Genomic DNA, 16,566 nt, shown 5'->3' on the forward strand with positions numbered 1-16,566 from the left:
TACCATTGTAGCATCCCCTTGGTCATATTATTAAAATTTGGGTGCTTGGCAACTGACATGTACCAGCTGCAGCATCCCGGGATTATGTGATAGCCATTTGTGACCTTCCCAGCTGCCTTCCGACAAGTAAAGTAAATGGGGAAGATGGATTCATTTAATGGCCATGTAATTTGCTTAACAACCACAGTGATTTGCTTAGCCACAATGGCAAGAACGTTGTAAGATTGGATGTGACTCACTTAACAACTGCCTTGCTTAGCAACAGAAATTCTGGTCCCATTTGTGGCTGTAAGTTGAGGACCACCTAGTGCAAACTTTTTTGCACTAGATATCCTTTCCTCAAAAAGGAAAATCACCTACTTTTCTCACTAGCACAATTCTTTTGTCCTTTTACTTTTTTGTGCAATGAGTTTTGGTCTTATAGCAGAAAGGGGAACGCCGCTACTTGCTGAGCCTACTCACCCATAAGCCCCGTTGCTGATCAACTTGATAGTTTCAAAATCGCTTTCACAGGGCTTCCTCCGTGGAATGGGGGTAGAAGTCTGGTTCTGCAAGAGACAGGGAAAGTGAAGGGGAATACCTATTATTTGCAGTCTATAGAAAGAATAGACAGACAGACAGCTAGACAGACACACAGACAGACAGATTAACAGAGTTGGAAGGGACTTTGTAGGACATCTAGTCCAACTCCCCCACCCAAGCATTATTTCTGACAAATGGTAGTCCAATATCTATTGACTTATTAACAAGTTTTGTGGCTTGCCTTTCTGAAATAAGTAGCATACAATAATATAAGGAAAAAAAACACACCCTCACTTATCCCATTATGATGGAAGAACAAAAGAGTTAACTAGGAGCCTAAAAAAATATCAAAGAGCTCAAAATCCTAACTCTTTGGGAGGATAAAAACCAGTCTAGGGACCAAACAATAGCTCCCACCAGCCATAGGGAGATGTAGGAGAAGAGCAGAGAGATTGGGAAGGGGGCAGAGTTAAATGCGTCATTAGTTTAGAGTTCTTGCATTCCCACAAGAGCTCCAAATCCAACTCTTCTGAATTCCGTTGACCCTTATCTGGCACCAATTCAGTGCTGAATCTTAGTTGATCGGATTCTTGGCTATAGGTCTAAATAAATTTTGTATTCTACAATTTTTGTGCCCGACAGAGGCAGTATGATGATCTCAAATAAGACCTTCCTATTAACATTTCAATGAATGATTACTGAACTATTTTAAATGAAGATGGCAAGCTGAACTGGATACAGGTAATCCTGGATTTACAACAGCTCATTTAGCAACTGTTCAAAGTTACAACGGCACTGAAAAAAGTGACTTATGGCTCTTTTTCATACTTACGACTTTTGTAACATCATGTGATCAAAATTCAGATGCTTGGCAGCTGGTTCAAACTTATGACCCTTGCTGTGTCCCAAGGTCATGTGATCACCTTTTGCAACCGTTTAGCAAGCAAAATTGATGGGGAAGCCAGATTCACTTAACAGCTCTGTTATTAACTTATCAGCTGCAGCAATTCACTTAATGACTATGGCAACAAAGGCCGTAAAATGGGGCAAAACTCACTTAACAAATGTCTAACTTAACAACAGAATTTTTGGGCTCAACTGTGGTCGTAAGTCGAGGAGTACCTGTACTGATAAGCAGGCCTTCAAGGATACCCAAATGATAAGTAGATTTATTGTAGGAAGGCTGAAGAAGTGCCATGAAAGAATTCCAATGACTAATACACATCAAGTATCAATCCTAATTATACTGAAATCAAAGTTCAAACTCCTGTGCTCTTTTCCCCCACCCATGTAATATAATGGAGTAGAAGCCGCTCTGGAAGAGAATTTGTGTAGCTCAGGGATGAACTTTGGAAACTCTGGTGTTCTCTGAGCTTGGTGGTTTTCTTACCAATGTTTCATTACCCAACTAGGTAAATTATATGACTAGGTAAAGTGGCTAACTAGGAAACCCACTTTGTTGGCTAGATTGCTTCTGTATCTCTTGTTTTGCTAACAGATGGATCATGATCTTTGCTTGTGACAATGTGTGTCCTTAATGTTAAGTATTTTTTTTAATGAAAAAAGAAAAATAGTAAATTTACAGTACATTAAATAAAATATCAATCTTGATTACATCTGGCCCTTTAAGAATTTCAGCCTAGGGCAAGGGCATCAAACTCAGGGTCCGTGGGCCACATCTGGCCCACAGGGTGCTTAGATCTGGCCCACAGGGCCAGTGTGACATCTATTTTTTTTTTACTACCAGTTCTGTGGGCGTGGCTTGGTGGGGGTCATGTGACTATGTAGTCATGTAACTGGGGGGTCAAAAGACAGAAACTCACTTTAACAATGTCCTGCTGGAGCAGGGTTGGACTAGATGACCTCCAGGTCCCTTCCAGCCCCGGTTTATCCTCTGAAGCTGCATCTAGTGCCAGGTTTGTAGTTCTTCCTTCCTCAACTTTTTCCCTCCCTCCCTCCCTCTTTCTTTCTTTCTTTCTTTCTTTCTTTCTTTCTTTCTTTCTTTCTTTCTTTCTTTCTTTCTTTCTTTCTTTCTTTCTTTCTTTCTTTCTTTCTTTCTTTCTTTCTTTCTTTCTCTGTCTCTGTTTTTGTCTCTCTCTCTCTCTTTCTTTCTTTCCTTCTTTCTTTCTCAGCACCCCGTACCCCCGTTTTTGGCCTAGCAGGCTTAAGGGAAGCCTGCTGGGAGTAAAAACGGACCTCCCCCCCCAATCCCTCGTTTTTGACTGCGCAACGTGCAATCGTCTGACCTTTTTTTTTTTACTTTTTAAAATATTTTTTACTACCAGTTCTGCGAACCAGTAGCATTTTTTACTACCGGTTCAGGAGAACTGGCCCGAACTGGTAGCATTTCATCCCTGCACAGGGCCAACCTGGAAACAGTGAAGGGCTGGCCCACATCGCCTCTGCCAGCAAAAATGGAGCTTGGGAGGGTTGCACGCAGCCTTCCCAAGCTCCATTTTTGCTCGCAGAGGGTTGTGGGAGCCCGTTTTTGCTGGCAAAGAACTTGGGCCACCACCTGACATGAGTGACATTGAACTGGCCACGCCCATCCCGCCCCTCCAAGATCAAACACACCCCTGATGCGGCCCTCAATGAAATAGAGTTTGACACCCCTGGTCTAGAGTAATGTTTTTCCTCAACCTTGGGAACTTTTTAACTCCCAGGATTCCCCAGCGAGGTGGCTGGAGAATCCTGAACTGATCTCCACCCATCTTAAAACTGCCTGAATTGAGAAACATACCGTTTTAGAGCAGTGGTTCCCAAACTTGGCAACTTTAAGACTTGTGAACTTCAACTCCCAGAATTCTACAGCCAGCTCTGCTCTGCTGGCTGGAGAATTCTGGGAGTTGAAGTCCACAAGTCTTAAAGTTGCCAAGTTTGGGAACCACTGCTTTAGAGAAATGCCTTGCAACAGACCAGAAAGGGAAGAATATAATTTTACCTCAGGAAGTTCATCTTGCTGCTCTGGGCCCGCTGGGGAAGGGCAGTCAACTTGATCAAACTGAACAATTTCTGGGGAAGAAAGAGAGGCAAAACTGAAAGCAATGACAAATAGGACACTTGATTGGTTTCCCATCTGCCTTCCCTGCTTCTGTGGTCTTCTTTTTGATGGCCACAACAATCTTGCTTTTTCTTTCTTTTGGCAGAATTCTTTCCATTATCTGTGATTTAAATCAACTGTGAGGTCCTTGGCACCCTCTCAGAACTTGACTATTTTCTTGCAGACGTTTCATTACCAAACTAGGTAACATCATCAGTGCTAGAAGGGAGTGGGGTTTGGTCTCGGTTTATATACAAGTGGCTTGCCCTGTCAGTGTTGGTGGGAATGGCCTTAGTGGCTCTTTGATTAGGCTGTTGTTTACATTGATCAATCATTTGTCTGAGTTGAATGGGGTATTGTTTACTGCTTGAATGTTGGTCTAGTACTTAGATCAAGTTAAATTAGAGATGTTGCCTGCAGCAAAGCCCAAGTGATGCATACCAAGCTGATATCACTGGATTATTTATTTCATCTAATTTTTATATACGGCCGTGCTCCAAAATCTAATTCCAAGTGATTTACATATAAACTCTGTATAGGTAAAGGTTCCGCTTGCACATATGTGCTAGTCGTTCCCGACTCTAGGGGGCGATTCTCATCTCCATTTCAAAGCCGAAGAGCCAGCGCGGTCCAAAAATGTCTCCGTGGTCAAGGGACCAGCATGACTAAACGTCAAAGGTGCATAGAATGCTATTACCTTCGTACCAAAGTATTTTTCTACTTGCATTTTTACGTGCTTTCGAACTGCTAGGTTGGCAGAAGCTGGGACAAGTAATGGGAGCTCACTCCGTTATGCGGTGCTAGGGATTCGAACTGCCAACCTTTCTGATCGACAAGATCAGTGTCTTAGCCACTGAGCCACCGTGTCCCTAAACTCTGTATAGCCCTGTTCAAACTAGAAAACTTCTTTTTTTCCTCACCCTCCAGAGGGTCTTTGGTGAGTCCCAGTTGACTGATAATGTAACGTGGAATGTCTGTTTTGATGCCTTGTCCAACTTTCGCATGACCTTCGGCAGCCTCCAGGAGGTGATAAAATTCTTCCGGGTCAAACTCCTTGAAGGCGGAGAGGGAAGAAGCAGCGGAGAAAATAGAAAACCGTGAGCTTTTTCAAAGTAAGGCTTAGCAACTTAAAAGTAATAAAAACAAATGGAATTAATCAAAAGTCTTCCTCCACAACCAACCAAAGGCTATGGAAATGAGCAGGCCTAAAATAAGTCACAAGAGCTCTCCTTCTTTGCCTGGACCTCTCACAATTAGGGACCGTTAACAATCCAAGATGGATCCCTTCCATGAAAGCAAATAAACTGTGAAATCTAATCTGTAATAATGTCATGCACTCCGAGAAGACCAAATAATTTTTTTTATCTTGCACTCAATTCAGAGCCACAGCAGGAACAGCGCCAAGGCACAGGAAGCAACAGCTTCCTTGGCTCCGAAAATCAGAAGACAAAAGCTTATCTATAAATACCTAAGATTGCAGTTCCCCTGTCTCTGTATGGTTCCTGCCTGGAACCATCACTCATCTCAACTCGGAGCCATCTGGAAAACTCAAGCTATCGTCTCCTGGTGCCATCACGAGAAACAGAGTTATTTTCATTTCCAAGAAAGCTTCCATTCCCATATTTCAGGCTGTTTGCAATTATGTACTGGCCCCAATGAATTCTCACCAAGGAATCCATCTTGCACACGTTGTCTTGCAAATGTTGCCAGCAGCAACAAACATCCAAAAGTAGACATGAGGGCTTCGTTAGCTATTATTGTTAATAGCCAGGGATAGCCTCTCCAGTTCAGCGTATATGTTTCATCCTTTTTACTAAAAGAAGTTAAAACACAAGTGGAGGCTAGAGCAAACCAAGATAAAGCATCTACTGTACAGTTAGCACTGCTTTTTTAGGATAGTTAGCCAGAGTGTTTTAAATTCAGTAAGGCTAAGTAAGGTAAAAGTAAAGGTTCCCCTTGCACATATGTGCTAATTTTCCCCGACTCTAGGGGGCGGTGCTCATCTCCGTTTCAAAGCCGAAGAGCCAGTGCTGTCCGAAGATGTCTCCGTGGTCATGTGGCCGGCATGACTAAATGGCAAAGGGGCATGGAACGCTGTTACCTTCCCACCAAAGCGGTCCCTATTTTTCTACTTGCATTTTTACATGCTTTCAAACTGCTAGGTTGGCAGAAGCTGGGACAAGTAACGGGAGCCCACTCCGTTATGTGGCGCCAGGGATTTGAACCGCCGAACTGCCCACCTTTCTGATCGACAAACTCAGCGTCTTAGCCACTGAGCCACCGTGTCCCTATAGGCTAAGTAAGGGATGCTCAAAATTTAAATTTAAAAAAAAATGGCTGGAACCATGCACGTTTAATTTTAGCTCGGTTTCAGAAGGCTCCAGGAACTGTTTTAGGGACATGCAGAATGGAGCTGCATTCTCAAATTGCAGAAGAGATCTATCAAATCGCCATGAAGTCTACATGGATCTTCCAGCTTTATAGTAACAAATCATGGTAGCAGTAAGAGAAGAAAAGCAAGGCTGTTTACCTTTTTACCCTGCTCCAGGATAGGGGTTCTGCAAAGATGGCAACTTTTAAGACTTATGGACTTCAACTCCCAGAATTCCCCAGCAAGCATGGCTGGATGAGGAATTCTGGAAGTTGACATCCATAAGTCTTAAAGTTACTGAGTTTGGAGACCCTTGTTCTAGGGGGATCTGGCTGGCCATTGTCAAATGATTGATTACATAATGGATCTTCAATCTGACCCACAGGGATCAAGAGGAAGCTTCAGTCCACATTCACTCTCGGCCTTACCATTTGGTTTACAGCTCAAGCCACTCTGGCAGCCACCTCTACTGTTCCACACAGAGCTTTGGGGTTCTACGTAAGAGCTTCAGCAGAAAAATGACCTCTCAAGGCTCGTTCTTGCTCTAGAGCAGGGGTGTCAAACTGGTGGCCAGCAAGGCAGACGCGTCATGCACAGACCCACCCCAACTCTGCAAAGGGAAAAAATGTTGCGATACATCCCATGACGGCAACATGACGCCATGAGTTCGACACCCATACTCTAGAACCGTGATGGCAAACCTATGGCACGTGTGCCGGAGGTGGCACGCAGCGCTCTCTCTGGTGGCATGTGAGCCGTCGCCCCAGTCAGCTCCACCGCACATGCGCGTGTGCCTCCCACTGGCCAGCTGGTCTTTGGGTCTCTGCTGTGCATGCGCAGGGGATGGGGTGTGTGCGGAGGGGCGTGTGTTTTTGCGTGGTGGTGGGTGTGACATGTGGGGGGGGCACATGCATGAGGGTGCGCTCATTGCATTTTGGGGGTTCAGGCACGCTTGTACAGACGCGCACGTACACCTTGGGCACTTTGCCCAGGAAAGGTTAGCCATCACTGGTCTAGAAGATGATGGCGATCCTGTAACCCTTTGTCCCTTCCCATCCAGTTTAGGCTGAGTATAGCAGACAAGTCGGGCTTCATCCTTACCAAGCACTCCAGCAGCCGAGCTGGCCGGGAAATGATGAGCAGTAATTTACGGACCAACTGTTCAATGAAGTGCAGTTCCTCACTCTCGGAGCGCTCCTGAGCCTGGCAGAGAGCAGGATGAAGAACTCATCAGCATTATGGAGGAAAAACTCACCAGAGAAGTCTGGGGCGAAAGAGAAACAACAGAGGTACTCACATCTCTTAGCATTTTCTCCAGCTTCTCCTGCAGTTCAATGAAATAGCGGGAGGTAATGAGGGCCCCTTGGGACTTGTTGAGACAGTCACGGGCCAATTCAATGATCTGGTGGTGGATGAATCCCAGTAGGCCATCAGCCAAAGGGAGGATGCTACTGGGCGAGAAAGCAGCAATTGTCTCTGCCAGGCGCTCTTCCATCTGGGCAGTGGCCTTTGAAGGGAGGGGAAAGAGGGAGAAAAGCAGAATGATCGGGCGATCCAGAAGCTTCAGCTGGGATCAACATACAATTTTCAGTGTTGACCCCGTCTCAGAAGAACGAAAAGGCTCATGAGCAAATCTCCGCTCCATCTTTTGTTTCTCTTGCATCCTTCCAACATTCATGCAAGCTACTTGTAAAAATAAACATGAAGTGCAAGAGAAGGGAATGAAGTGCCACATATTTCCTTCTGAAATATGTTGCCGGAGGCACCAGCACAGTGAAATGTCTTTCCTTTGGAAGGTTTTCATACGTCTTTCTCTCATTAAAACATGCTTTACTTCAACAAAGTCATGCTTCTTAAATTTCTACAAAATTCCAACCGCTGGAAAAAGAGATGAAAACCATAGAAGCACAGTACTCTTGTGACTCTTGTACCCAATGCTTTTTAAAATACAATTAAATATAATTTATTTCCTTTCAGTTCCCTGGGATGTGGAGCCACAGTGCTGGATCTAGATTTTAGCAAGGCTTACAGATTATTCTAAGTTAAACCTATGGGTTTATGGTTCATTCATTCTAAGAGATAAAAGAAAATTCCCCTGCTCGCTTCTTCACAGAGTCTTACCTTTGGGAATCTCTCCTTGTATACATGATTCATCATTACCACCTCATTGTCAAAGATCCCACTTGTCCGCCCAGGGCTGTGAAAAGAAGAGGCAACTGCTGAGGACATGTCCTAAGAACTCAAGCAAGGCAGGAATCAGGAAGTAAAAGAGAGGTTTAGTAATGCTCAAGATTTCGTGTTTCCCCAAAATTTCTTTCTTTAGCCATGGTTCTCATCTTTTGAATGTGTCAGGGCTGTAAATTGACAATAATCTAACTATAAGTCAGAGAACCTTTATGTAGTGACTAGCTTAAACTACAATCTAGGATTTACACTAGTCCTAGAGGAGATCAACCCCGACTGGTCTTTAGAAGGCCTGATCCTGGAGATGAAACTCAAATACTCTGACTACCTAATGAGAAGGAAGGACTCACTGAAGAAGAGCCTAATGCTGGGGAAGGTTGAGGGCAGAAGAAGAAGGGGACAACAGAGAATGAGATGGCTGGATGGAGTCACTGAAGCAATCGGTGTGAGATTAAATGGACTCCGGGGGATGGTAGAGGACAGGAAGGCCTGGAGGAACGTTGTCCATGGGGTCGCGATGAGTCGGACATGACTTCGTGACTAAGAACAACAGCAAGCTTAAACCACTGAAATCAGGAGGAAGAAAAAACAGTGTTGCTTGATTTTGCTTCTTCCTTCTCTAAAATGCACCCCAATGGCTCAGCATTGGAGTCTGGCCAAGCCATGACTGTAAAGGAATCCAAGGGTGATTCTTTCAAATAGATGTGATTTAAGAGTTGCTGTTAATTAAAGAAGTCAGTTGTGGATTGTAAGCACAAGGGAGCTACTAAAATTATTTGCTCTGCATGACAAACATTCCTGGTAAAACAAGGCAGGGAAGGAGAGAACCAGTGGTGGTCAAGGGACAGATGTCCATCATATAAAAGTACCACTCAGCTTCCAGGCTACCAGACACTATGATATTACATAAGGATTCCAGCAGCTACTGGGTATCAAATGCAACCTGTTATCTCTATTGAAATCCAGGCACAGATGCTTGCCCCTCCTCTCTTTGGACAACAGTTTCCACTTATCTGTTATTTAGATGAGCCGTGGTGGTGCGGTGATTAAGAGTGCAGTACTGCAGGCTACTTCTGCTGACTGCCGGCTGCCTGCAATTTGGCAGTTCGAATCTCACCAGGCTCAAGGTTGACTCAGCCTTCCATCCTTCTGAGGTGGGTAAAATGAGGACCCAAACTGTTGGGGGCAATAGACTGACTCTGTAAACCGCTTACAGAGGGATGTAAAGCACTGGGAAGCGGTATATAAATCTAAGGGCTGTTACTATTGAGAGGAAGACAGCCTCCAATTTAAAAACCAGATACTGAGTCTTCTCCAACTTTGAGCTCGCAGGGGGCCACCGACTCTAGGCAAGGCCCCCTTAAATACTCCATTCTTACTTAAGAGATTCTAATCGAGCACAGCCCCGTCTGACAGTTTTCAGCCAAGTCAAGCGGAGGAGGCCAGTTATGTCATGAATTGCCCAATCTGTGATTTATTGCTCAATCTAGGTGAAGAAATGTAATAGACAGTGTCTCAAAAACTCTTAGGAAACAAGTGATAAAGAAGAGATTGTTCTCCTTCTGCTACACTGGAGCAGGGGAGAAGAAAGTGCAGTTCAAGGTTCAGGGTTAGAAAGTTCGGGTGGAAAATGGATGCCTTGTAAGGGGTAAAATGAGTGAACCTTTAAGACGTTTGCTAAGAATGGCTATGTTTCCCTGTATAAATTCCTTCCTGTGCAGTACACTTAACACAGGTAGTCCTCGACTTACATCTGCAACAGAGCCCAGAATTTCTGTTGTAAATTATGATGGCCATAAGTTGAGGCATCCACGGCCCAATTTGATTACCTTTTTTTTTTGCTTCAGTTGTAAAAATGAACACAGTGGCCGAAAAGCAAAAATGGCAGCTGTTAAGCAAACTCTGCGATCGTGAAGAGAGTCAATGCATACCTATCGGCATTTTTTGCTGTAAAAATGGCCGCAAATCATGTCACGTGACTATGGAATGCTGCAGCCAAGCAGTAAAGGTGAGCTGATTGGCAAATACAGACATGTGACCCTGGGAGGGCGTGTGCATGTACTGCGACTGGAACTCTGGGATCAAGTCATAAGTACCTTTTGTATTTTTCCATTGCAAGGTTGAGTGGTTAGTTTACTTTATTGTCATTGCACCTTGTACAATGAAATTAAATGAGATCTTCAGTGTACAATGACAGTTCAGGTTGTGGCTGTTAAGGAATCATGTGCAGTCATTAAGCACAACATCAGGTGGTGGCTGGTTTCCTCACTGACTTGACTTATTGGAAGCTGCAGTGAAGATCACAAGTGGTGATGAGGTGACTGTGGGAAGCTGTGACCATTGGTACTGTGTGCTGGTTGCTAAGTGCCCCAATCATGATCTTATGAATGTGGAGACACTACGACAGCCACAACTTCAAGGACCGGCTTCGAATGGTTTCTGAACAAGAAGTCGCTAAGTGGGGACTACCTGTATAGTCAAAAGCCCTTCCCTGTCTTTCATGGTTGACAAAGAATAACGATACCCCTGACAACAACAATTGGACCAAGCACTCGGTGGGCTCCATAGTACCCTGGGGTCACTGGCTTGCTGGCAAAACCATGTCTTCATGCTTTTTGAAAGAATGTCCAGGGTGGGGGTGGGGGTTATTATTTCTGCAAGGATGATGTTCCACATATATCTTCAATTCCTCTCAGCTGAAAAAGAATGCCTGCATGACATCCTCTCTTCCTAAGAGAAAGTTGCTAAGTGACCAGACATTAAGTGAGGACGACTTGTAGAGCCTTCTCCTACTTTCATTAGAAGTGTCATTCCGAACCACCTAAAGAAGAGACGCCCATCCAAAGCCAAGAATACCTCAAGCTGCGGGCCCGAGGACGGGAATAGGGCGAATGGCGCCCGTCTTCTCCCGGGACGCTTTCGGTGCTACGGAAGTGCTTTGAAAGGAAGTGCAGTTCATCAGGCGTAGGTTGGTAGGGCAGTTGGTGGAGACGCTCCTGAGAGGAGGAAGACGATGACTGGACAAGGAGGGGAGAAAAAATGAGAGACCAGCATGAGAAGGAAGGTGAGTAACCCTTGTTCTGACAACAACCATCATGGAATAGTTTAATATCCGCAGAAGCGCCTCAGAATAAACAGGCAGCTGGAAAAACTGAGGGAGGGGGAAATGTGGTATTTAAGAAATAAAGTGAAAAAAGCCACTTCCTTTCATAGGAAGATAAGCTCTTCCTATGTTAACTCTGGCAACTGTAAAGTTTACATACGTCTAAGCCTTGGTTTCTACAGGGCCTCTTTATCTCGGCCACCAGCACTTCTGCAAGCAACTTCTAGACCTCTGTCAATATCCTCTTAGCCTGGCAGTGTTTTTTTTTTAAAAAAGCCACTGAGAGTTTAAATTACAGGTTTGTGTTCCTATTACAGGGACCGAGCCGCAGAACCAAATTTTCTTTGGAATGACACGTTTAGCCTTATTTCTGATGCTGATAAGTTGTCACATTTCTAGCAAATACTTGAGACAGCTAGTGAAAGCAGAAGTAAGAACAGTTCAACAGCGCCAACTTAAAAAAATTCTAGCAAGCTAGGTTAATTCCCATCTTAGGAAAGTAGGTATGAAATGAATATTTCCAGGAAAACAAGATTACAGATTAACAGAGTTGGAAGGCACCTTGTAGGTCATCTAGTTCAACACCCTACCCAAGCAAGACACCCTACACCATTTTTGACAGATGACAGTCCAGTCTCTTTTTGAAAGCTTCCAGTGATGAAGCTCCCACAACTTCCGAAGGCAACTTCCGTTCCATTGGTTGATTGCTCTCACTGTCAGAAAATGTATCTTTATTTCCAGGTTGAATCTCTCTTTGGCCAGTTTCCATCCATTATTCCTTGTCTGGCCTTCAGGTGCTTTGGAAAATAGCTTGACCCCCTCTGTGGCAGCCCCTCAAATATTGAAACACTGCTATCATGTCTCTTCTGGTCCTTCTCTTCACTAGACTAGCCATGCCCAGTTCCTGTAACCATTCTTCATACGTTTTAGCCTCCAGTCCCCTAATCATCTGGTTGCTCTTCTCTGCACTCTTTCTAGAATCTCAACATCTTTTTTATAGTGTGATGACCAAAACTGGATACAGTACTCTAGGTATGGTCTTACTAGAGCTTTATAGAGTGGTATTAGGACCTCACTTGATGAAAAACAGGTTATTGCTAGGTGCCATTCACCCCATCACCAAAGAAGGGTCTGTCTTAATAGACTACATGTAGCTCACCCTTTTTCATCTCCTACTTTCTACAGTACATGAACTACATTGATAATCTTAGATTTGCTATACCAGAATATATGAATCTGACTCACTTTAGCATGGAATCTGCCTATAATAAGATGCCAGATTTACTCTACTTACTGAAACAGTGGAGCTGGGAGTGTTGGTCCCATAGCCAGATGAGGGCAATGAGGCGAGTGACCACCTTCGGCCATCAGCCCTGCAGAAACAGAGGTAGATATGACAACATCAAATCTTGGAGAACAGAGGATTGATATTTAAATCCAATAAGTGCACCGTCAAGCTGATGAAAACAATTGGGAAAGGCTAACATGACTGCACAAATATCATCTAGATCAGGGGTCTCCAACCTTGGCAACTTTAAGCCTGGCAGACCTCAACTTCCAGAATTCCCCAGTCAGCTTGCTGGCTGGGGTCTTCTGGGAGTTTAAGTCTGCCAGGCTTAGAGTTGCCAAGGTTGGAGACCTCTGATCTGGAGGCCCCCAACATCTGGGCTATAGACCAGTATTGCTCTGTGTCTTGTTAGGAACTGGGCCGCACAGCTGGAGGTGAGGGGTGGGTGAGAAAGCTGTATTTGCAACCAATCCCCAGTGCTAGCATCACCGCCTCAGTTCCCCCTCAGATCATCAGGCATTAGGTTCTTGCAGGGGTGCGAACCCTACTGTATATTGCACATTTAAGGGATCTAGGTGGCACTCTCCTCCTCCCAACCCCATCCGCTGAAAAACTGTCTTCCACAAAACTGGTCCCTGGTGCCAAAAAGGTTGGAGACCACTGATCTGGGGGAAGGAAAGGACTTTTTCCCTATACACATCGAAGCCCTCTATATCCCCATACCTTCTCTTTTTCAAACCCAATCAATATACTCCAGACCAAGCAGAGATGTTTTTGGATGACTTATCATCCAAATCTGTGAAATTCCACACTCACCTTTACGTGAGTGTGGTATTTCTAACCACAAGCTCTCCTCTTCTCCCCAAACTGTCAAAATAACAATGCTGGAATAAGAGGAACCATCTTCGAGTAACACACACATCCTTGCCCTCCAGTTCCCCGTTTTGCCTTCTTGGTAGCTTCTTTAAAAGATTTATAAAAACAAGACAATAGGTCTTCCAGCATATCTCAGGCTGTTTGGCTGTACCCATCAGGCAGACTTCCTGAGGGAACTAAAGATGGTTCCCCAGGGCTAGAGAATTATGAGGATTCTCTCCTTCAAATCAATCCTAAACATCGGACTGCTTCTCAGGGTTTCAATCAGTAACGTTCACTTCTGAAGGATGAATTCTTTTTTTTTTTTAATAACTGCAAAATGTCTATTCTCAACAGAACTCCCAACGGTAGCAACATATTGCAGTCAAGAGAATTAAAATTAAAGCTTTATTTTGCTCAGCAATTAGGGGAAATCAATGACGTTTCGTTTTCTTTTTATTTATTTCCCACCCAGCAGTCAAAGTTCTATAATCTGCAATTTCCAAGCCTGAAAAAAATTTCTTCTTTTAACTTGGGGCAATGGATTGTATTTAAATATACACATCAACTTTTCTCCCCTCCTCCAAATTAAGGCAATTAGCAGATAGCCAGGCTGTCTGTTCTGGGTGATAGTTTTCTTATGGGTCATGATTCAGTGTGACGTTTTTGCCCACAAAAAATAAGTAGTGGTCATCTTTTATTTTTCATTACCAGCTCTGTTTACAAGACCTCTCTACAACAAAGTATTTATAGCACAGTCCCTGACAAAACAGAACAACTCAATAGATTTAAGAATCCTACATGATTTCTTCCCATTGCTAAAGTTACCTGTCGGTTCGAGGAACATGGCTTTTTCCGAAGCATCATTGAGGGAGCAGCAGAAAGGCAAAAGGAAACAGGGAAAGAAAAGGGTGGGGGAGGATATACAATTAGGAATCATAGGAATTACAATTCCCCAGGCCTGCGGGGATTTTTCTTAACCCCCCCCCCCAAACTAAAATTAGAAATAGTTACATAGTATAATTTATTTAATTTGATTTTTTTTAATATAAAAATTGATTGGCAAGCAAAAGAATGAAAGACCTAACAACTTGCTGTCATTGCTCTTGGGGAAAAAATAATTTAATTCATCCAGCTGTCTGATTTTTTTTTTCAAGTTCCCAAGTTCAGAAATGAACTTGGGAAGGAATAAAAATTCCAACAGAAGTTAGAAAGTAGGCTGAGAATGAACAGAATGGTGTTACCGAGTGTGTAGAAGTCAGTTATGATAATTTCTATAACAGAGAAATCTATTCTGCACATGATTAAGGATATTTCAGGGGCAAAAAATCAGGACCATTTGTAAGGTTGTGGCATAGATTTATTCAAGCCTATACCCAAGACTCTGGTCAACCAAAGTTCAACACTAAATTGGCACCAGATAAGGGTCAACACCAGATAAGGCACCAGATAAGGGGTTGGACGTGGAGCGCTGATGGGAAGCGCGAAGACTCTAAGCTGATGACGCACTTAACTCCGCCCCCCAGCTCTCTTCTTCTACATCATGGGTATCAAACTTGCGGAGTCACATGGTCATCACGTGACATATTGCAATGTTTTTTTCCCTTCGCGAAACTGGGGTGGGTGTGGCCTGCGCTTGACGCATCCAGTCCACGGGCCGACCGTTTGACACGGGCCACCAGTCTGTTCCAAATTATACTTTCATTTTGATAGCTGTGATTCAAGGCAAACTTTGTCATGAGAGATAAGTCATTTCCTCCCGACACTCACAAGGCAATGATGTTTGGCAAAGAAGAAAACCTGTGGTTGACAAACCAGAAAGGGCTGCCAGTTTTCCCTCCCTGAGCTTCTTTACTCATTTTGCTATTATGTTTTGGTTTGATAAACGTATCTTTATTACCTGGGAACCATCTTCAAAACACACTTTTTCTTAAAAATTCATCATATGCCTTTAAGGAACATAAACTTGCTGACACTTAGCAAAACTGGATCTAAATCTGGAGAGGAGATTATCCTGCAGAAATAGCTGCTTTGAATTCCACAATGGAAAAAGAAGGGAGAGATAAATTTCCACTTCTAGGCAAACATGGAGATTTCCAAGGCATTTATATAATAACAACATAAAAACCAGGAGTGAGTAAGTAAAATAACTCGCTTTTCCAATTTGTGAAGACCTGGTATTTTATTGGTAGGATCTCTACTGCTTTCTCCCCACTTTGCCAAAATTTGAAGTGGAACTCTTTCTTTTAGCCTAGATTCACTTCCTTCCATCTTTCTTCTACTCTGGTCCCAAGCAGCTTCTGTGGTCCTTTACAGCAGACTTCCTTGATTCTTTCCACCAGATGTGGCCACCTAGTTAGTTGTGGTCTCTTACCTGCGAGCAAAGGGAAAGCTGGCAGAGGCACCTGTGGAGAAATTGCGGGGACTATCAACTGGACTGCTACTGGCTGCAGAGAGAGAGGAGGAGATAGGGCAGGGTCAGGACAAAAGAAAACAATGGACTTTTATTAAAGATTCAAAGGGTATAGAAGAAACCAAGAGATCTTGAATACCACTCAAAAACTTAAACTTGATAGGAATGGGTGCTTGAAGATTTAGCCATCAAATACCTCTATTCCAGGAATGTCTATGGAGATTCTCAGTCATTCAGGTCATGGTTGTCCCAAAGCTGCTTTTTTCAAGAGGCAACTGGACTTTCTGGTTTTTCTTTGAAGACGTTTTGCTTTTCATCAGAGCGAAACGTCTTCAAAGAAAAACAGAAAGTCCAGTTGCCTCTTGAAAAAAACAGCTTTGGGACTCTACTCTAGGAATTACACTGATTCAGCTTCTCTGAGCAATTCAAGTGCTGATTACTACATGAAAGTCCTACATGGCTCAAGACCTGATTATCTCTGAGACTGCCTACTCCAATGTGAATCTGCCAACCAGATAGATCTTGGAGAGAATTTCATCCCATGAAATTTCCACTTACAGAGAGCCTGTCTCAGGATCTTCTCACTGTGGCCGCCCTTATTGTGGAAAAGCTTTTATCTTTCCTGATAAAGAACACTTTGTTATAGACACCCCCTAATCAGTGTTCACAAAAAACATGGCTCTAGGAAAGAGTGTAAGGAGGAATATTAGATGCTGGTATCTACCTATGTTACTCAGTGCACCAAAGACACATTCGTGGCCCGTGGGCCGGATCTGGCCCGCAGAGTGCT

General features: G+C 43.7%; 1 protein-coding gene across 1 annotated transcript in view; it reads right to left on the bottom strand.

Moving 5' to 3' along the window:
- MAST3 (microtubule associated serine/threonine kinase 3) overlaps positions 1-16,566 on the bottom strand; it is a 75,093-nt gene that overhangs the window by 26,320 nt on the left and 32,207 nt on the right. Inside the window, exons 4-13 of the mRNA XM_087701790.1 lie at positions 15,738-15,810; positions 14,192-14,212; positions 12,515-12,593; positions 10,974-11,134; positions 8,055-8,130; positions 7,231-7,440; positions 7,035-7,136; positions 4,483-4,615; positions 3,464-3,534; positions 463-548 (exon numbers count right to left, since the gene is read on the bottom strand). Coding sequence (XP_087557916.1) covers positions 463-548; positions 3,464-3,534; positions 4,483-4,615; positions 7,035-7,136; positions 7,231-7,440; positions 8,055-8,130; positions 10,974-11,134; positions 12,515-12,593; positions 14,192-14,212; positions 15,738-15,810 — 1,012 coding nt within the window. The remainder of the gene's footprint in view (positions 1-462; positions 549-3,463; positions 3,535-4,482; positions 4,616-7,034; positions 7,137-7,230; positions 7,441-8,054; positions 8,131-10,973; positions 11,135-12,514; positions 12,594-14,191; positions 14,213-15,737; positions 15,811-16,566) is intronic.

The sequence above is a fragment of the Thamnophis sirtalis genome, unplaced genomic scaffold (assembly GCF_051295495.1).
Source record: "Thamnophis sirtalis isolate CommonGarterSnake01/CBP01778 unplaced genomic scaffold, rThaSir2_p1.2 scaffold_1, whole genome shotgun sequence".
In the NCBI taxonomy this organism is placed as follows: Eukaryota; Metazoa; Chordata; class Lepidosauria; order Squamata; family Natricidae; genus Thamnophis; species Thamnophis sirtalis.